Raw genomic sequence first — 22367 nt, forward strand, 5'->3', positions numbered from 1 at the left:
CTGTTTTCAACAAATGTGATCGCTGCTATTTCCAATATTGTATTTAATTAGCCAGCTTAACAATGTTTTATGATAACTTCCCTACCTTCAAAAAAAATTATTACCTGTGCTGACCCGAAATGAGGAAAAAATCGTGACCTTTACATACCCGTTCTGCTTCCGTAGGGGTGATATGCGCATGGCTGGGTGAACAACTGTGAATTCCTCACCCAGTACATTTGTGTCTTAACTTCATGTGAGTACGACATTTAGGATACAACTGTGGACTGTCTTAAATGTTTTTATACATTGATTTGGTTTTTGAAACCTCTCGGGCTATTTTAAGGTCTTTTTTTTTAGGTTATTTGTGGCTGGAGTTGACAGCTTGCTAGCGTCGCCAGACTACAGGGGGAATACTGTATTATAATGCAAAACCTGATTTCTAGTTAGATGTGTTTTGCCGTGTGTTAGCTGTTCTTGCATGCAGACTACCTATAGCTATAGTTTCTATAACATATTCAAATTACTTTTGATGATCCATATATGGTCATGTGAAGGGGCCTGGTGCTCGATTCAGAATGCTATTCAGAATCTGCTTTACTCATATAGGCTATGTCGACATACGCATAAGACTTTGCCCTGTTCGTCTGTGACTCTCAATATACAATCAATATACAGATAATGTTTAACTTAGGTAATATACAGATAAGAGTAAATACAAATGGACGATGACAAACTAACGCATCGTGCAAGTGTCTGTGGCAGTGCAAACAACAAGGTGGTGGGGTATTGTAGCCTATAGCCTACACGAAATCAAAAATGAATGGGTGTAATAAATTGAACTGAAAATAAAACAAGACTAGCAATGACAAAACAGGTAGGCTATCAATGCTCAAGGCATGATAGTATGGGTCATTCTATGTCACCCAGAATTTAAACCTCACCTTCTCCAATTTCAGTGAAATGTGGTACACAACTTCATTTTGGCTCAAAATTGGACATACGCTTCACGAGATGCATCCCCTTGCTTCTCCCCATGTGTATGCCAAAAAAACCTAACCGTTTTACATAACTGTTCCTCTGCTACTATTGCAAAGGCGAATCATTTAAATTAGACTTCTAGGTTATTGAAGACATGTTGTCTATTTCACCTAGGTTTTGATGACCGTTAAAAATAAAGCCTGACATTATCAACAACATATAAAAACATGGAGTTACAATGCAAGTTGTGTTTTGAAGTATGTTAAAACACTTTTAAAACTACTACCTCCTGCGACAGATGATGGTAAACATATAGAGCAAGGTGGCACCAGTTCACATATTTTTGCAGCAATGATGCATTTTGACTTCAATTTAGCAATAATAGGATCATGAAGATTTGTTAGCTCTGCAATACATAGCAGTCAAATGTTGAATAATACAGATCAGTGGTAGGCTACATCATAGTTTAGAAAACCAATGGGACGACTTTGCGTTGTATTTCAAACTTTTAACACAGTACAATATATAAGGCTATGAAGATAAGTGAGCCACAGACCATGATTCTATGGAATAGTGCTTTTGTGCATCTGCTCTTGAAGCCCTTTTTAACACATCTATAGGCAGAGTGTGCTGTTCCTCAGGCAATCCACTCTCTATAAAGCGCAATGCTTGCTCACTCCACTTCATATTTACCAGCTCTTAAAGCCAAGGTCTTCAGAGAAGAGCTATGAATAACCTACTTTTCTCAACACATATATATGGCTCAACACATACACTATATGGACAAAAGTTTTCAGACGCCTGACCATTACACCAACAGAGACTGTAATGACATTGCATTGAAATACATATACTTTAATATGGAGTTGGTACCCCTTTTGCAGCTATAACAGCTTCCACTCTTCTTGGAAGGCTTTCCACGAGAGTGTGGAGTGTTTCTGTGGGAATTTGTGCCCTTTTTTATTCTGTAGAGCATTTATGAGGTCAGGCACTGATGTTGGACGAGTAGGCCTGGCTTGCAATCTCCGTTCCAGCTCATCCCAGAGGTGCTCGATGGGGTTGAGGTCAGGGCTCTGTGCGGGCCAGTCAAGTTCTTCCACACCAAACTCATCAAACATCATACCATGTCTTTACAGTCCTTGCTTTGTGCACTGGGGCACAGTCATGTTGGAATTAAAAAGGGCCTTCCCCAAACTGTTGCCACAAAGTTGGAAGCATAGTACTGTCCAAAATGTCTTGGTATGCTGAAGCATTAAGATCTCCTTCACTGAAGATAAGGGGCCTAGCCAAACCCTGAAAAACAGCCCCATACCATTATCCCTCCTCCACCAAACTTCACAGTTGGCACAATGCAGTCAGGCAGGTAACGTTCTCCCAGCATCTGCCAAACCCAGACTCACCCATCTGACTGCCAAACAGAGAAGTGTGATTCGTCACTCCACAGTACACGTTTCCACTGCTCCATCGGACGCTTGGCATTGGACTTGGTGATGTGAGGCTTGCATGCAGCTGCTCGGCTACGGAAACCCATTCCATTCCCCTGCACAGTTTTTGTGCTTACATTAATGCCAGTGGAAGCTCGGAACCCTTCAGCTATGGAATCAGCCGAGCGTTGGCGACTTTCACGCACCATGCACCTTAGCAGTCGTTGACCCCGCTCTGTGATTTTACATGGTCTTCCGCTTCGTGGCTGAGATGCTGTTGTTCCTAAACGCTTCCACTTTCTAATAATATCTCTTACAGTTGACCGTGGAATATCTCCAAAACTCCAAAATCTGTATTTACACCTGAGGGAATCATTTTGAGTCTCTCACCTATTTATGTCATAAGAGGTTCATCTTTTCCAACTGTTAGATTAGCTTATTGTACATATTTTAGCAAAGGACATAAAGCAACATTTTGATTTGTAATTAATGTAATGCCTTTCTTGCCTTCTATTACAGGTACATAGCACGATCCTTGGGCAAAATGGCAGGCCATTCATCTACAATAGTGCGTCTGGAGCAAAGAGCAGTAGAAGCAGACAAGCTCATAGAGTACCTGAAGCAGCAGGTTCACCTCCTGAAGGAAAAAGCAAGTGAGTAAGAGGCCTGTGTACACTTAAGTAGACGTTCCTCAGTGCAGCCGGACATGCAATATAGAGTTGTAGCCTAACAAAACTTCTTCCCATTTATAGTTGCTCAGGCCACTGTCCAAGAGGAAAAGAAGTTAAAAGTTGAAAATGCCAAACTGAAGGAAAGCATTGAGAAGATAAAGAGAGAACTCCTGGCAAAAGACCAGAAAGCAGGTAGGCTGCAGTTTGATATTTTCTCTGTCTGACACCTTCTGATGTAGCACCTTAAACGCTTCACCAACTGCTGAGGTAAATGTGACATCCTGTCTAAAAGATTAGACTAAAAGTTATTGCAGAGGGCGCCAGTGGAAGACATTCACAATCACTGTTTTGTGTGGGTGTGGGTCATGCTTACAGGGATAGAGGTAGATATGCCTGCAGGACACCCTACTGCCCTGAGTGCCTCCAAACCTCCGGCCTCCTCTCCTCCGGCCTCCTCTCCTCCTGCTCACCCTGCTGCCAGTGGAAGTTTACCCGTTAAGGACTCTGAGGGCAAGAAGAAGAAACCAGAGAAGAAAGGTAAGTTGCCGAAATGGTTTGCAAACAAAAAAAATGGAATATTTCTAAACAAGCTAATTGAGGAACTGCACAACATCAGATTTGGACCCCTGGTCCCAATGTCCTCCAGAACAATTAAATAAATGTGAGTAAGCAGAGCACAAAATCTAAGCATTTCTTAAGTCGACAAAACTGTTGAGTCAATTGAGTAATGCAATGAGAGCTGAGTTTTCTCCTCTCACAATAGTCAGTCCAGTTAAACATGATGACGGATGTCAAGTCTTGCACTTTCATTTCGATTGCATCCACCAATAGCGGTAACATTGCTATACCATTGTCTACTATCTGTTCCTTATTATGAAGATGGATCGGGTAGTGGAGCCCTATTGGCTAGCCTACTGATGCTGCTGGAAGACTGGGCCTTCTCTTAGGCTACTACTTAAAGCCACAAACTGAAAATCATACACTTCCTTTCTTAATGTAACGATAATATGTACAATAACAAAACAATTTGAGATGATAAAATAATAATATTCAATTAACGTTGTCTTGGTGGGTGTGCACACATTCAACTTTCTGCACAGAAGCTGACATTCGATTAGTACTATATACTAACAATAAAATGCATAAACATGTGTAAGATAAATTCAGTTCAATACGAATTTATTAACAATTCGTTCATATTAACAATGTATAGGCCTATTAACCAGTATACTAGTGCAGTTAGGACACAGTGTTCAGACAAGGGCCCTTTAGATAAACAAGGATTCATCTGCTTCAGTTTATCAGAATGCATTCTGATACACAAAACAAAGAGTCAGTCTTTTAAGGGCCAGATCCACTGATGTTACTTCCTGGGGCCTCCAGGTATATGCCTCCAGGTATATGCCTCCAGCCTCTATGGGGCTGTAAGTCTGAATCAGTAATAATTTCTACGTGACAATTATGGCTTTGTGAAAAATTTTCACTCCCTTCTGCAGATGGCCTGTATCTCCTCTGCGCCCGGCTAAGAGGCCTCTGACCTTGGACTGGCCAGCTAAACTGAAGCAGATGAATCCTTGTTTATCTAAAGGCCCCTTGTCTGAACACTGTGTCCTAACTGCACTAGCATACTGGTTAATAGGCCTATACATTGTTAATATGAATGAATTGTTAATACATTTGTATTGAACTGAATTTATCTTACACATGACAAAATGTAGATAAAGATAGAAGAAGGAAGATAGAAGATAGCAGATAGCAGCTTACCTGAAAGACGTAAAAGCATGGATGACTAACAACTTCCTGCTCCTTAGTTCATGTAAAACTGATGTTATGCTTGCAGGCCCTAAACAATTGAGATTGACATTAGCCATCCCCACTCGATGGCATCTCAAAATTCCCCCAATTACGAGAGTCTTAATGTCCAGCAAGCAATAGAAATAGAAACATAAAGTTGTGTTGGTGATGAAGAAGGACCTAGAAGCTACAGTTCAGAACAGCCTGCAGTTGCACCAATCCAAGAAAGCATTCCTTTTGCAACCACCCACATCTCCCATCTAAGAATAATCCACAAGGAAAGTTAATTCCAGCTGCTAAGAATCGTGACTGTGCGCAATTAGATGAGTCTGAACACGTGTTCAATTAGATGAGTCTGAACACGTGTTCAATTAGATGAGTCTGAACACGTGTTCAATTAGATGAGTCTGAACACGTGTTCAATTAGATGAGTCTGAACACGTGTTCAATTAGATGAGTCTGAACACGTGTTCAATTAGATGAGTCAGAACACGTGTTCACCTGCATGCGCACACTAATTTCCCTTTACTTGGTCTGTGAAGACGTCCTGTCTTGGCACACACAATGCATACCATAATTCAAGAATAATGGAAAGAGAATAAAATCACGTTATTACTACATTTTGTGAGGTTAGGCCACTGCTTTGTGTGTGTGTGTGTGTGTGTCAGAGATCTTCATGTGTCTTCACTTCACACACTAGAAAAACAAGAGAAGAAAGCCCCAGCTCAGGCGCAGGAGGAGATGAAAGTGGATGTGTCACGTCTTGATCTGAGGATAGGCCGTATCATCACGGCCGAGAAGCACCCAGATGCTGATGCTCTTTATGTGGAGAAGGTGGATGTTGGAGAGCCTGCTCCCCGGACAGTCGTCAGCGGGCTGGTCAAGCACATCCCTCTGGATCAGGTATTGAACTTTTCTTAATTCAAATTTCATGTAACATACAAATACAATTATTTTGACAGTTGAAACTAAAATCTCTCAAAATGTCAACCCAATGAGGTGCTAAGAGCCTCGGTCTCAGACCTCTACAGTGGTGTAACATGTGGAATGTTCTGATGTGAGGCAGTAAGATTCAGCCAGGCTGTATGACGGCTTTGTTTTGGCCCTTGCCTTCCGAGCTTGTGCTTTGCTGGCAATAATATTTTCTAAAATGTCTTTTAGATGCAAAACCGTATGGTCGTCCTCTTATGCAACCTGAAACCTGCCAAGATGAGGGGAGTGGTGTCCCAAGCCATGGTCATGTGTGCAAGTTCACCTGAGAAAGTTGAGATATTGGATCCTCCTGCAGGAGTTTCCCCTGGAGACAGAGTCCTTTGCCAAGCTTTTCCAGGTAATGACATTTACATTTACATATAGTCATTTAGCAGACGTGTTTATCCAAAGCGACTTACAAAGGAGAGAACAATCAAGCTACGAGCAATAGAGACCTAGTGTAACAATAAATACTACTTTACATAGGAAATAAAAAAAGTGTAGGAATGTAACTACTGTAAGTGCGAGTTAAGACATGATTAAACTTGCCTTTAGCAACCACTGAAAGTAATAAACACATTTCTAAGCTTTACCAACCAAAATTCACACTGACCTGAATATGACATCATATAAGCCACCACGGCTCTTGCATCATATCTATCATCAGCTTATACATTGGCAGACAGAGACATGATTTAAAATATATTATTGTTGCGTTTGAAATGTTTTAGATGGAAAAAACAAATATGATTTATTAAGGTTGGTGAGCTGCAGACTCACCACCAGCCTATTTAAGGTTGGTGAGCTGCAGACTGATTGTTGGACTAACATTGCAAATAGGTGTACAGTCTTTTACCCCTTTCACCTCCAAACAAATGTTGGAATGTTTTGACTAAATTTAGTTTAAATGAACTGTTACTTTGGACAGGATTACAAATGAGTGGACCGATGGAAGGTACGGAGAGTAACAATGTGCTACCTATGTCTGAAATAGTACTGTTACACACTGCTGGACTAAGGGGGTGAAAAAGCATTGCTAAAGTGCCCTCTAATGTGGTGACAACGAGAGGAAGTGCCCTATTGGTTTCCATTCACCTGGGGTAAAATGATTGAGATCCCTCTAGGGTTCCTCCTTCATGCAGTAAATGATGAAGAACTGCCCTGTAGAGCAAGAAAATAGAATTGGATAATGTAATGTCTTTATGAATGGCCTTCTAGTGGAGAAAACGTGATGTAAGTCCATTTTAAGGACCAAAATATGGAAATTGTATCCACAAATGAACATGATGAATGGTATACAGTGTTCAGGTAGCAGAAAATAATGCAATAATAGTTTGTATAAATCCATTAGTGTGAATGTCCAACATTTGAATTGGCCATCGTATGATGAAAATCTTTGACACAATCACTATACGTCATATGTATATATTTCCCATCTTTCCTCAGGTGAACCAGACAAGGAACTAAATCCTAAGAAGAAAGTGTGGGAGCAGGTGCAGCCGGACCTTCGTACCGACGCCCAGTGTGTTGCTACCTATAAAGGTTCTGCCTTTGAGGTGACGGGCAAAGGGGTCTGCAAAGCGCAGACAATGAGCAATAGTGGAATCAAATAAGTTTTTAGTGCCTGACAGTCATGTGTAGACAATGAACTGACATGTTTAAGATCGCTATCTACACTACACTCTGTGGTTTTGATGAAGTAATGACAGACCCATGCTCTAATAAAGTGTGAACAGAAATAATTCATTTAGTTCTAGTGTGTTTTTTAAATGTTGTATGGCACAGGACACGCACCTCCAAGGCGTCCGGGGAGGACATTCATATGAATGACTTCAGTATTAGGTTATCCATTCAGATTTAAAGGATCAGTTTGTTTCCTATCACACGCAAGTCTGTTAAGATGGTTCCCTAGGCTAGAGATAGCTAGGATAGTTAATGATGGGTAGAAACCCTCTGAGCCCCTGTGCAGCTTCCTATTAACACAAGTTCATATTCACTTCATATTAAAAAGAGTTCATATTACACATGCTAGTAACTACCAACTGTTAAGATGGTTCCCTAAGCTCGAGATAGCAAGGATGAGTTCCTAGCCAGGTTAACTGGCATGAGACCTCACACACCTCTTGCGGAGGCTCGCGCTCCACAGCATCCCGTTAAATACATTCTAGTCGGAATACATGACACCCCTTACTTAATCATTTGGGAAAACTGAATATGACTGGGGGTGAATGTTGTTTTTTGTTTGTGAAAGAGGGAGAGAGAGAGAGAGAGACCCATTCACACTTTATTTGACAGTTACTGTGTGTGTACATACTTGTTTTTATACATGTTATCTTATGTTCATATGTGTATATGATAAAATAAAGAAAACCTAACTTAAGGGACGGGACTTGGGACCACACCCTCAAATTTGGTTGACGTTTAACCTGAAACGGGCTGACATCAAAAATCGGAAAAAAGCATGGTTTGTAAATCTTGGAGGAGCCGATTTTAGTTTATATTTTTTTGGAATGACGGGGAAGGTTAGTTGGCGGGAATAGGTGTGTTTGATTCATGAGCTTTCAAGGAATCGGAGGGGAAAAATTGTTCTAACTGTTAAACAGAGCTTGACTGCTAGATATATAGACTCAAAATATATAAACTTTGGGAGGACAAATAACATACCGAGACTGGATGCAAGTTCTGAGAACACTCAATCAATTTATTTTGTGCAGGTGCATCAGCTTTTATAGACAGTCACATGACACACACACCTGAAATGAATCAGCAGTAATTGGGAGCACAATCAGTTGTCAATTATTCAATTAACACTAACCCATACTGATTTGCTTATCATAGTGCACCCTTCAGGCAAAAATATGTTATTTCACTTGTGTGAGAAGATGCATTGATTTGATTTGATCTATGGTCAAGATTTGGCGTGACGTACGACCTACGGTTTTTGCTGCTCCCTTTTTTGGAAAAGTAATAATAGGAAGAACTAGATTTGCATTTCCTGAAGGAAATACCACTACTTGCAAAAGAAAAAATGTAAGATAAAATCTATATAATGTAAAATACACAGAGAGCACTTGGAATGGAATTACCGAAATAATATAATACAAATGTATGGTAGATTGACAGACTACAATCAAGTACATAAGATTAAAAAGGTATGACCAAATACAAACGATTAAAATGAATGACCAAGATAAAAAGGTATGCAAATAAAATGAAATACAACATAATATGAGGGGTAATTCTAATTTATTAAAGAGAGTGAGACAGTATAGAGTATCTTTTGATACAGACAAACATGGGGAGTGAGAAATAAATCAGGAAAAATAGAAAGGAAAGGAAATGCAAAGTGTGATTGCTCAACAGTAGCAGACCAAACACACACATTCACCATGCTTTAAGTGTAAAAAAAGGTAAATAATAATTAGATGACTGGCTTTGAAGAGGACCTATTAGAAGACTAAAAATGAGCAGAATCAGTGCCAAAAACAGGTGAAATAAGAATAAATAAAAATAAATAAAAATTCAAAAAGACCAATAGTGTGCTTGAGCAATCACACTAACAATGTCCGGACCCGATTCTCAGCTTTAGAAGGCTGAAACATTTCTGGAGCACTGTCACTGCCTTCCACCATGTTTTCACACAAAACAAAGCCACGTGGCATGATACACCTGCCTCTGGGAGACTGTTGCCAACTTTGGTTGATGCTGAACAGTAGACTTCGGCTGACATGATGGTAAACGTGAACTGCCGGTCTCAGGTGGGAATTGGAAAAGAAAAGGGCAGTTTCTCCGTCCCGTTTCAGTTTGCAACTGACGTGACTAACGGGAGACCTCACGGAATTGTGTTCCATATTTTTGTTTGTAGTGAATACAGTTGAAATTCCCCTTTACTTTTCAATAACACAAACCTAATGACTGATAATAATAAATAACTAATAAATCATTGTTGAGGTACATTGAACAGGTCAGCACTGCAGATCACATAAAGAGTTGAGTGTTTTCTGCACATCTTGAACCTATACTATAGCATAACATAAAAGGGTAATGAAAGGTTTCCCAGTGCCACTGTTGCAGAAATCACATGAGACGCACATATTTCTTAATGTTTAAAACTATTCACAAATTCTAGCATGAGGAAACACATATCATTTTTGTCATGGAAGATTCCAGCCAATGAGGGACGTTCTGATGCTCATGCAGCGGACCAAGAGAAAATGGAGCTGTTCGACTTCAAAAACGCCAGCCTCCGCTTTACTGTCATGTGCGTCATGGTGCCGTTACACAACGCTGACGATAGTCGGTCAAAATGTCGAACCAAGATGCATTGTGTTAAACCCAGCATGCATCACTGCAGAGTGCTGGATGAAGCCGTATGCAACCAAGGTGGGAACTGCAGAGAGATGTTTGATCTTACAGCAGCATGTTCTTTACATTTCGTTGCCTCTGTACCTGTACTCTGTGCAATGACAATAAATTGAATCCAATCCAATCCAATGTAATAAATACCATGCTTGACTATGACGTTACACAGAGCTCATTCTAAATGAGCTCAGATTCAATAATACTAAATCATTTTAACAACTGAATAGCATTTGTTCATTTGATCCCATGTGTAGACATTTTAAAATACTGGCAATGACTCAATAAATATTCCTAATGATATAATGATGATATTTCTAACGATTTCCTCATTATGACATTTAAGTTAAAATATTTGCTTCTGGCAGGTACTGTCCTTACTTTAGGTTTTTCTACGTCATAGATGAAGAACATCATTTCAAGTGAAGACTTGAAAGGGAGAAGGAGAGTTTGCAGTATGAAATGCAAGCTACAGCACAAGCTACCACAAGAGGTCAGCACATCTACTGTGTGGTCTAGTAGGTTGACTAGCTTTCAGAGATGGGATGATGAGTTCCCAGTGTTATTGCTGTCCATCCTTAGGCCGTATCCACCGCCTTATCTTTCTCTAGAGACTTGTAGTACTCCTTTAGAACATTCCAAGCTTTAGGGGCCATGAAGCCATCGGGTGGATTCTGACCCTCACGGGCCATCTTTCTCATCCGTGTTCCTGAGATGAAGTCATAGTCTTGATGGCTGCAACACATAAGGTGGCTGTCAGTGTGGTGGAGAGTATGTGTAGTTAATTCATTAAGGCGTATAGGTTAAGCATTCTTATTTATATGTAAAATGTGAAATATACACATAGCCGATCACTTAAATGCCTTAAGCAGCAGCAAGATTTACAGATTTTTTTTACTCCCTTTGTATCATTTCTCATATTCTAAAATGGCAACTGTTTTCAGGATCTTGTTGCAGTCTCATTGGCTATCCACACGGTAATCAAATGAATGGAAGAACAGGTTTTAGGCAGAAAACAATCTTTAGATTATAGACTGAGTAAGTAACTAGGTCCATTACACTGTAGCAATAAACAGAATAAATAGAAATGAGTGGACTTCGCTAAAATAGAAATACTAAACAAAAAATATAATTTCAACATCGGCAACTCATAAAGTGTCCCGCAAGCAAGAGTCTGGTGGGTTGTTCTGCGTGTCATTTAGGACTTGTTTCATTAAAAGTAATACTAAAACTTTATACCAAATTATGAATTGCTATCTAATTTCAACATGCGACTGTGTAACAATATAAATATGAGGGAAAGTTCCTTACTTCTGGGAGTTATAGAAGTCCATGCTTTTCTTCACCTTGTTGTAAGCAGCCACTTTAAAAGGGACAATCTCCAAAGAGATGAGGCCCGGTGCCATGGTGAGAACCTTAGCCCCATGTGTAGGATCATACAAGTCCTTTCCTGTAGACGGATGAGGCATGCCTGCAGGGTCGCGACCAACAATGTAGAAGTTTGCACCTGCCACCATTCTTGCTCTGCAGTGCCACTGCACCTGTACAGACAAGAGGTTTTGGTTAAAATACTGATGGTCAAATTAGTTTTGTTCGGGTAAAAGGGAGGCTAAAAAACATTGTTCCAGATGGCCATTTGGGACAGGAGGTGTGGACTGTGTGATAAGTGACTTGTCACACAGTCCGTTGTTCAATTTGAATGGGGTGACGTCATCCGTTGCCGAACTGAATTGTGGTTCCGTTGCGTTGCTTGTTTGGTAATACCCAAAAAAATAACGTGGTGGACCAAACTGCGTAGATGGTTGTATTTGTACATAAAGTAGTTTGTTTTGCTATGAAACGATGTGCTACAATGCGCACTGCAGACATATGCTAGTATACATTACATGATTGCAGGTTGTGAATCCCATAGACACTGTCCTCTCTTTTTTTTGTACTTTTTCATAAAATCCAAGTTGTCTTGTGCCGACCTTGGGACCTTCGACGGTTTTACCAGAGACAAAAACAATTTTTTAAGGGTTTTTTTTACAGTTATTAGCAAAAACACATTTTTCCTTATTGCAGCATCCCTTGAGGTCAAATGATGCAAAAACATGAGCTTCCCCTTGACAGGTTCCCCAGTACATATGGTTTGATAAGTTCATTACTACTAATCTCCTATGAATAATTCTTTCAGGTTTTTGCATATTACATTGATGCCTATGATTTATCAAATCCTGTTGTTACAGGCCTTGCATTGCATACAATTATGCTCAACCACGGTTGTATCCATGTAAAGATCATCTCAAACAAATGCATGTCCTCTTGTTTCCATAACTTATATGCTATGTTTAATTTCTATTGTCTACAGCCATGATTTCTAGACAAATGATATTAGGAATCTCTCAGGGGTGACAGAATACTGATTAGTTGTACAATGAGGCAAGTGCAAGAAAACTGATGATGATTATATTCATGAGAAATGATTATATTCAGTGGCTTTGTATCTCAGTCCAAATAGACTATTTACCTCAGTTGGTCCAGCATACATCATTGGGGAGGGGAAGATGGCAACAACGGTTGACGCAGGGTCTAGGACACCGTCCTCCAGTACAGCAGTATGTTGGCGCATGCGCCAGAGCAGAGGGACGTCATCCTCTTTCGTCCAACCACCAAGTGGGTGCAGCAATAACACTGGACGTCGGTATCCACGTTCTACCAGCTTCCGTTGGGTGTCCTGCATTAGCAATGCATGGCCATTGTGAACAGGATTGCGGAGTTGAAAGGCAAAAACAGCATCTGAAACATAAGACAAATTACAACAGAGAAGTGTTTAACATTTAACATTTTCTTAAAAAAATCTGTGCCACAGTCTGAGAAGCACATCCACAAGTTGATGTCATGGAGACCAGGTGATGAGCATGCTGGGAGGAAGAGAGGCAGTGGGCTACGTAACAGCTCATTATTCGGACAAACTGTGTCCTGTCAGTGAGGTAGGAGGTGAACCACATTACCATGAACTCCAATGTTGGCTAGACGTTCTAGGAGAAGCTGGTGAGAAATGGTGTGAAGGGCTACAAAGAGGTCCAGGAGGATGCATAAGGGGAGGAAATCCAGCAACAGCTGCGCAAAGGAGGGCATTGGTTATCTTCACCAAGGCAGCTTCTGTGCTGTGCTTAGGGTGTAGTCCAGATTGGAATGGCTCAAAGAGATTCTAATCCTGGAGCTGAGATACCACTTAGATCTTGGATATTTGTGGTGGTAGTAAGTCATGTAAGCTAATTGCTGTCTAGCTAGTCTCCCAAGTTTGCATCGCTTTGTATCAGGAGGAATTCCAAGTTTTTTTAGGCTTGTCAGCTTCCCTATGCTATAGCTAGATGTTGGTTGTTCTGATTAGGTAACCTTAGTGTCCTGCCATTCAGAGTTCTGTGGATTGCTTGTGCAAACATGTATTTGTAACTAAATGTATGTAAACATGTATTTGTCACTAAATGTATGTAAACATGTATTTGTAACTAAATGTATGTAAACATGTATCATTGCCTTCTAAGCCAGTTCCAAATCCTTCATCTTGACAACAAATGCACATGTACAGCTATTCATGTGAAGACTATGATTTGTATTTTTGACTGTAGTCTATAAGTGAACTACACCACAACTCTACGGGCCACCACATCGCAAAACAAAATGTACACAATAGGGCTTCAAATAACATATTTTTTCAACTGTTCACTATAGCTTTTCCATGTCAGAAATGTTTTTTTTTTCCTAAAGTTGAAGAACGTACGAACAGCAAATTGTAAAGCATATTAAGCTGATGGAGACTGCTGTTAAAGCAGCAATAAGGAGTTCTGTTCCAAAACTAGCAATCTAACTACTTAAAAAGCATGCAAAAACCTTGCAAACACCACCAACAGCCCAATTAACACTGATAGAAGCTTGCCAACACACTAACTGGTGTCTTCTGGCAGTATAGCTGGCAATGCCATGCTGTGGAAGCTTTTCTTCCGTTTTTTGCAAGGTATTCCAGCCCGGTATACAGAACTACATAGGGCATATCCTAGATGGCTAGTGGGAAAGACACAGGTGTTTATCTGTCCTTCACATCTCCATATGCTATCAAAATGAATTTGAGGATAGTACCAAAACTAGTTGCCTATAAAATCATACCTCAAAAAGTGTCAAATTGTTGCATAGTGTTACTTTAAGACTCCTGATACCTGCATTCATCTCTTTGAATTTCTGCTTCAGCTCATTAGGAGTGAGGCGGTATGCATCCAAGCCATCGTTCCAATATATGCGATCCAGAACCTGGAGATCACCTCCAACTAACCAGTCTCCACTCTCCATCACCATCTGAAACATTATTAATTTGTCAGTCACCAGAAAGAAACAGTGGATTGTGAATAAATATGTACCACTAATACACTATCTTGCAAAACTTTGAACATGGAAATATTTATGTTGTCAATATTTGTGTATGTACCCAAGAATCAGATTCACTCAAAAGTTCACCGTTTTGGAAGAGCTGTGGCAATAGCGATAGTGTTCCACACCATATACAGGTCTGCCCGTGAGGAAAGGTCATTTCCAGTCTGCTCTTCACTATCATGTCCAAAACTTGTGAAGCTAGTATTTCTTAATTCTGACCTTGATGTAAGGGTGGTCCTTGCAAGTGGTGCCCCACTGGCGGGCACAGCGCTCCTCCTTGCGATGTTCATAGAATTCAGGGTTACGAAGAATGGCCACGCGGCGGCCTTCATAGACCAGGGCAAGGGCAGTGCAGCCATTTAGACGGCCTTTGTCTGTTGTGGAGACAGGCAGGACCACGGGTACAGACAAGTTGATCACGCCACCTATGGAGAGATTAAATTAATCTGAATATAGCTGTTCCAGTTCAGAAAAATGATAATGTGTATATACATTCTTCTTGTGAAACACACACAAGACAAAAGACATCTATAAATAAGAGAATCCTTGAAATTGATGTACTCTGTAGGTACAAAGAATTTGTATATGTTCAATGTGACACATATTCTGTGTCATTGATGGACAATGGACTTTTAGGGCGCACATTTTTCTTCCTTTTATAACTATTTTCGGGGATAGAATATCAACATTTTCAGTATGATATTTGAAACTTACCAATGCATGTTTCAATATCCATCTATGTTACAAGTGCAAATATAATGCAGCCTATATATATATGTACCTATAATGTACATCCAGGTTGGCAAAAGAATGCAAACATCCTCAAATAATTTAGACTTTTAGATGTAAATTCAACATGAGTAAAAAATATTATTATAGATAATGTCCAAATCTGTCTGCCATAGTGTAGCTTGCAATTGCCACTTCGCAGCACAATCATGCTTGACACTATATTATTTTAATTTGATGCAATCAAATCATACTGTCTTGCTTAGCAACCATAGGAGTGAAACTGAAGAACTAAAGACGTGAAACTAAAGAAAGAAACTATAGTTTAGCCCGGGTAAAACCTTTAAAGCATTTTGAGACGATTACTATTACGAGTTGTTAGCTAGGTCGTTTTGAAACCATATTTCTTACACAAACATATGCTGTGAAAGCGAAGGCACTACAAGATGAGAAATCCTATAAATCATTTATTTGTCAACGTCAGAAAAAACGTGGTTTGGGCAAACAGAACTTCCCCAGTGAAGTGAATTAGCCTACCTACCCTGCTTAAGGGTGATAGCATTTACAGTTATAAACAAACCCAGCAAAGGCTTTGGCCACTGATGCCCCCCTACCCCCACCCATCGCTGTATAATGGGAGTAGGCAGCGGCTACATTTTATGACTTTCATTCCTGTCTATACTCAAACAATAAAATAAGCGATAAGCTGTACTTCATTGATTCATTGGTTTTGGTTAATCCACAAATGTCCTGTTTAAGGATACGTTTTGTATAAGCATTATAACCGGATATTTTGACCGGCAAGTTTTCTATCTATCAGATTTTTGTAAATTTTACCAGACTAAAACACGTAATTACCAGCTAACAGAAACACTGATTTTCAGAGATACAAACGCATAATTTACTGTACCATCCAGGAGACAGTCAAAGTGAAGACACTGCAGGTACTCTCGCTCTCTCATGAAGCCGTTAAGTGGAGTCGCCCAGCCCTCAGCCAGGACCTGAACCCATTGCAGGTCAACCTGGGTGAGTGAAACATCGAAGGAACAACACTGTAAAGGAGATTGTGATACCAGCATGCAAAAGTCTCTACCAAGCTTGGTAAAGTTTACACAAGCTTACACAAAGCTTGTATTTAATAAAGCAGATGTTACGGCCTAACCACTTCATTTGTATGCCACCAATTTGCTACCTCAATGTTAAGGCATTACATGTCACCTGCTCCCAGCTTGGGTTGCCACTTAAAAAGGTTTCATCAGTGCCCACAATGAAGGCTAGATGCTATTCACTAGTTTCCTTTCTTGTTTTGGACAAACACCTTACTTACTGCCCCCTTAACGCCTCATTAATGTGGTGGAAAAGCCATGTTTGTGCAAAAACAGTACCTTTCCGATGCTCAGCATTGGCAATGTCTCTGCATCTGCTTTGGCCAGATCCAGTTTATTCTCAGGCACAAAAAGTTCCTTCACTTCGTACGACGCATCAATTGGCACAATGTCCTAGAAAAGATGACAACATATGGAACACTTTCGTGAAACAGTCCATGAGTTCATGACCACTTAAATTAAATATTATAAAGTAATTACCGTAATTATGAATTATTCAGTAGCACTTTACTTTACAGATCGATAATAAGTGGGTAGTATAATGGTAATGAGTGGGTAAAACTCATGGTAACAACTCATAACGACCCACAAATTACTTAATAAAATCCAAGTTGTTTCTAAACAATAATCAGTTGTGTTACTAACCTAATAACCTTGCTCCATTGGTGTCCCATTACTGCACTCAGGATTGAATGTATATGTGAAGCCATTGAACATCATCTAAGTGGTTGTGATCACATTGAACCCAAGACTGCCTTTTATTGGTGAGCTGATTTTGAGAAATTAAACTTTGCTATGCAGCAAACGTTTATTGGTTGCTCTGGCTGTCTAGTTGTTCTGCTAGCTAACTAGCTAGCTAGCTAAGGAAACTTAAATGGTTTAAATGGCATTCATAGCTAGTTATCTAGCGGATGTTAGTTCTAAAAGGCAGTCTTGGGTTCAATGTGATCACAACCACAAGGGCTTACTCATCTGATACAATGTAGTGAATGAAGGGGGGGGGAGTCACTTAATAAATGGTTTTCACTGTGAGTGGGAATGAGGTAGCCTATAATTGTGTGTGGGTGTGTATGTGTGCAGGGAGAGAGTGTAGTATTTTTACTTGAAATGTCCATCCCTACTTCGTACAATTTTTAAATGGCTGGTAGTACCCGCACCAGCACTACATGGCATTAAGTTTTACGTGACACGATGATGTAATGTTGAATAAACGGTTAATAATGGGTGCGGTCAATAAACAGGTTTGGTTTTGTAAAATTACATAAAATACTGTATTGTGGTTTATATACAGTGCAGTTAATAGTCAGGAAAATACGGTAATAAATGCTTTCTTCAGTCAAAAGCACTTTAAGATTTTTCAGGCCAAAATTGCATCGAGGCAGAGACAATCTTCTCATTTGCAACTCAATACCAAGCTGACGTGGAAAGCCGCTTGCCATACTCACAGACAGAGTGCTACCATGAGGGAGGTACTGTATAATGTGCTGCCAAAACCCCATAGGTCAAGGCAATGGACTCAGTGGCTATAAGCCTAAATGCTGTTAACTTAAAGTACCTTCTCCTGCAAGAGGTCCAAGACTTGCTGGATGCACTCATTCACACTGCAGGAGTCTGTCTTCAGCACCAGCTCCGGAGCCTCAGGTTTGTCATAATCAGAGTCGATCCCAGTAAAGCCTGCAGTTATTAAAGATAAGCCTTTTTCAGAGACAACACACTTTTAAGACTACACACTTTTCCATAATTCCAGACAATCTAAGGATGTATGTGCTCATAACAATGGAACATTCCATGTCAAATCAATCAGGGGTTCCCTCAAATTGTGAATTTTATTTTTATTTATTTTTTCTGGTGGAAGATGAATTAATATGATGGAGAAACCCCAATGTTAGAGCCAAGGGGGAATTATTTACCAGGGGTAATACCTTTCACCAGGGGTAAACACGCTCCCGGATTTGCTGATATGTTGGTTAATTTGAAATGTGCCCATTTTAACAAGACAGCTTGTGTTAGATTGTCTGGCTTACAATAAATCACGTACCCCTTTAAAATATGTTCACTCAACCACTCTCTACCTGCCACTCACTCATGAACTAGTTCACTCACACACACGCATCCTCTTCCATTCACACGTTACATCCATTCTCCAACCTCACTCCGTTATTTCTGGCGTTGCATCCTCAACCAGTAGCCCATAATATCCCCTAGACATTCATGTTTATGACTGAAGCTTAAAGGTTTATTAAATGACTTGTTCAAAACTTCACCCAGTGGTCGCATCCCTTTCATCAAGGCTAACATTGCTGTAATGGTGGTGCCTAGAAAGGCAGCTTATTTGCATGGCAGTTCCTCTCTACTATAATCTATATATCAAGTGTGTTCTCCCTTTGTATAAATAGTTAAGAAAAATATCTGTAATCACAAGGTCTCACTAATAACACTCAACACTCATGTCTATTAATTACCTTTGATTTCCCCAGCTCTGGCTTTTTTGTAGAGGCCCTTTACATCTCTCTGCTCGCACACATCCAGTGGGGCATCAACAAACACCTCGAAGAAGGGAAGCCCAGCTGCTTCATGGATCTTTCTGGCATTTAACCGGTCCTGTGGAAATAATGTAAGAATAACTAGATAAAACAGGCCTCGATACATGATACATAAACTGATACATAATTGAAACAATAATGAGATCACATCTAGGTCTCCTTAGCTATCAAAGATCCATCTTACTAACATTTTCCTATGGGTACGTTCCCCAAACCCTAGAGATTGTCAACACATTTAGCCTAGGTGAAAAGTATTTTCTACAGCTATTTGACAGTTAGGAGCATGATCATGTAATGCTTAAATGCAGTCAAACATGATACCTTGAATCTGCTTGAGTGTTAGTCTCATTATTTTTAAGTCCGTTTGTTCCCCCAAAATTCCGCAAATGTCACCATTTTAAGGCTTATTTTTCAAAACTTTCTTCCAGGGAGCAAGCCCCGAACACCCCAACTGTCTCGGGTACACAATTGTATGCTTCCTGTTCTGATTCAACCGCCAGCACCATAGTGGCAATTTGCGCAAAAAATAAATAAACAAACATGTCATGTGGTGTTACTCACTCTGCTGTAGGGGGAGATGAAGCTGGCGATACAAACCAGACCGGCGTCGGCGAACAGTCGCGCGACCTCTGCTATGCGCCGAATGTTCTCCTCTCGGTCTTCAGGGCTGAAACCCAAGTTCTTATTCAGGCCCTGTCTAATGTTATCTCCATCCAGTGAATAGCAAGGCATGCCATGACATACCAGGTACTCTTCTAAAGCCATACTGACTGTGGTCTTTCCAGCTCCAGACAGGCCTGAGGATGGAGATTACTTTTTAATTAGTATAGACAGTTTGTAATCGTTAAATGGCAGAATGTCTTGAGTGAGTGCAAAACCTCCTAGCAATTGTCAACAATATGGTATATGATAATGCATGGGATAACGTCAAGTTATGACCATTCCAACGTTAATTTTACCTGTAAGCCAAACTGTACATCCACGAAATCCTCTACGAGTTCCTAAAACTTGTCCACGTTTATTTCTGCTTACATGGTGGGCTTGGTAGGTAACATTCGTTGCTCGTTGCATCCCCTAGAGCAAATATATGTATTTATTAATACAGATGATCAAAGCGGTGTTGACTGAACAGTTATATCGTTATAGCTCTGATAGCTAACCGATTACTAAGCTAGATAACTGTGTATCGTTGTCAAGATACCTTAGCTAATAAGCTAACGTTAGGTGCCTGCCTAACATTATTTTGTCCAGTCAGACGCGACATAGTGGTTGCTCTGTAATATCAAAACAACTAAGCTAGGGTTGATTCGTACTCCTTAATGTTCGTACTGAACAAAATTGGCTGCTTTTGCATTTTAACGTTAGCTTATTAGCTTAACTTGGCACAAATAGCCTAAGCCAGGCTGCCTGTCCACATGAAAAATAACATGGCATAGTAAACCTACCCAATTTTCAGGAACATTGTTCAATTTTTGCTTTTTCACCGAACTCCCCGATATTTCCATATCTGTCTGATCACTGTTGTTATATCGTTACGAAAGCTAGATGACGTAAGTTATAAGTTATCCTGTTTTAACCCCGATTTATGAGACTCAGTATGAATGAACAGACCTGGCTGTTGACCAATGACAGTAACCAACTACCGAACACGAAACCTCTTTACCATAACAGACTGGTGAAGCACCCGATTCCGTTCCCCTCGGAATTCCCGTTCCCTTTACGCCACTATACTAGAATGATTGCGTATTTGTCAGGTTATCCAACGTATTCACAGAACTACCCGAAGCGAGAAACGCAACTGGATGTACGGAAAGCGGATGGTTCAAGGAGTATTTTTTATTTGATTTTTTACAAAATATAAGACAAGTGCTCAGCATATCAGCCAGTCATGTAGCAATATAAAATAAAATAGTACATTAAATAAGTTTAAAAACATTTGGGACAGATACATTACATACATTGGAAACAAAAATCCGATATAGCAAGGGGAAAAGATGATATTCTTCTTCTTTGAAGAGTTCTTTATATATTTTGATAGTTGTGTTACTTTTTAATGTGTTTATGATATCCAGTGTTTTAATGTATTCTACAAATGCACATGACAATCTGGTAAAAGTGGGGGTTACTTTTGCAAATCTGCATTTGTAGATATGAAATTTGCCAAATAGAATCAACAGATTAATTATGAATTCAATTTTATCATTCTTGTGATCAAAATAAGGGGACACTTTTTACAATTAATTTTGACATAAACTTTTGTTTTACACAATATATATTTCAAAATCCATCCAGTCCAAAAGGTAGGTGAACATAAGCAATGATAAAACAGATGAGTTAAAGATTAAAGATTACAGTTTCATTATTACAGAAGGTACATTTATTTTCAATATTTATTTTCAATTTGTTACACATATATCGCATACAATTTGAACGTGTACTTGTTTAATGTTATAAATAGTACAGAATTTGTATGGCAAAAGTCATGCTCTTTGCCAGTCAATGTCTGTAAAGATGTTATTCCAAAATAAAAATAAAAAAATCCTTTTTTCCAAAAAATGTGTTACATATGTGTTTATTGTTGCATTTATTATCCATAATGTCTATACCATTTACAAACAAGAGGGGTTCTATCCTTAATACTTCTTGAAATTGCAGGGGACTCTTCATCAGGTGGGATAGGCCGTTAGGAATAGCTTTTATCACAGAATAACATTATTTGCTCGTTACAGGAGCTCTGGCACCAGTCTCCGGTCGATTGTCCTCCGGCTGCTGGACCTCATCCAGAGCTCCTCTGGTTAGCCGCCGGTATGCCATCTCCAGCCGGGGCGGGTCTCGTTTCCTTTCTCATCATTGCTTGCATATCTATCGCCGCACGCCACTGATTAATACATACTGACTACACAATCTGTATGTATATAAGGCTTTGGATTTATTTGGGTATGGGGGAAACATTTATTTCAGTAGCGTTATACAAGGATATTGTGAAAAGGTGAAATTGCCCCCTTTCCCATCGTGTCACACAGGAATTGTGTCAGAATCTGACTCGTGTTGCCCTGCAGGAGCGGAAGAAAGAGACTTGGACTCCCCCGCGTCAATGGTTGGGTCCAAATTGGCTGATTGGACTAATTTCGCCCAAATTGCAGCCCACGTGCGGCGACAGATATGCAAGCACAGCCGAAGAACCAACTAACCCCACCACTCCCACAAACACCATCTTAACGAGAAAAATGATGTTCCACCAGCAAGAAAAATGGATCAGATTAAAACATGAAACATGGCATTTAATGACAGTAGTAGCAATAGTAGTAGTAGTAGCAAATCTCTCTTAATCCAGGGCCTGTCCTGTCTCATGATTTTGTGACCCGACTTTCCTGTGCTCCTTCCTGGCTGAGGAAGTAT

At 39.9% G+C, this 22367-nt stretch overlaps 2 protein-coding genes across 3 annotated transcripts; one reads left to right on the forward strand and one right to left on the reverse strand.

Annotated features, from left to right (window-relative positions):
- The first annotated feature begins 127 nt into the window (after positions 1-127).
- aimp1a (aminoacyl tRNA synthetase complex interacting multifunctional protein 1a) lies at positions 128-7563 on the forward strand. The gene is made up of 7 exons (XM_031573298.1): positions 128-235; positions 2904-3037; positions 3137-3247; positions 3431-3592; positions 5550-5752; positions 6011-6179; positions 7268-7563. Coding segments are annotated over exons 1-7 (948 nt in total). The 5' UTR covers positions 128-233; the 3' UTR covers positions 7435-7563.
- Positions 7564-9050: 1487 nt separating this feature from the next.
- papss1 (3'-phosphoadenosine 5'-phosphosulfate synthase 1) lies at positions 9051-20764 on the reverse strand. 2 transcript variants are annotated; one of them, XM_031573293.2, is made up of 12 exons: positions 20632-20764; positions 19928-20042; positions 19530-19765; positions 18888-19026; positions 17981-18099; positions 16705-16818; positions 16230-16341; positions 14810-15015; positions 14380-14515; positions 12690-12958; positions 11492-11721; positions 9051-10915 (listed from the first exon to the last, which is right to left on the reverse strand). In XM_031573293.2, exons 1-12 carry the CDS (start codon positions 20632-20634, stop codon positions 10759-10761), a joined length of 1836 nt encoding a protein of 611 aa, XP_031429153.1. In that variant the 5' UTR covers positions 20635-20764; the 3' UTR covers positions 9051-10758. The 2 variants fall into 2 exon arrangements, with proteins under 2 accessions (XP_031429153.1, XP_012681174.2); XM_012825720.3 differs by having other exon boundaries at positions 20414-20764.
- Positions 20765-22367: the final 1603 nt, after the last annotated feature.

The sequence above is a fragment of the Clupea harengus genome, chromosome 1 (assembly GCF_900700415.2).
Source record: "Clupea harengus chromosome 1, Ch_v2.0.2, whole genome shotgun sequence".
Lineage (NCBI taxonomy): Eukaryota > Metazoa > Chordata > Actinopteri > Clupeiformes > Clupeidae > Clupea > Clupea harengus.

Coding starts and splice junctions, on each gene's coding strand:
- papss1 (XM_012825720.3), bottom strand. CDS start 20,473: ATGGAAATATCGGGGAGTTCGGTGAAAAAGCAAAAATTGAACAATGTT. Junction 19,766..19,927: donor ATGTACAGTTTGGCTTACAG/GTAAAATTAACG, acceptor CTCCATCCTCAG/GCCTGTCTGGAGCTGGAAAG. Junction 19,027..19,529: donor TCATCTCCCCCTACAGCAGA/GTGAGTAACACC, acceptor TTATTTCCACAG/GACCGGTTAAATGCCAGAAA.
- aimp1a (XM_031573298.1), top strand. Junction 3,038..3,136: donor CCTCCTGAAGGAAAAAGCAA/GTGAGTAAGAGG, acceptor TCCCATTTATAG/TTGCTCAGGCCACTGTCCAA. Junction 5,753..6,010: donor AGCACATCCCTCTGGATCAG/GTATTGAACTTT, acceptor AATGTCTTTTAG/ATGCAAAACCGTATGGTCGT.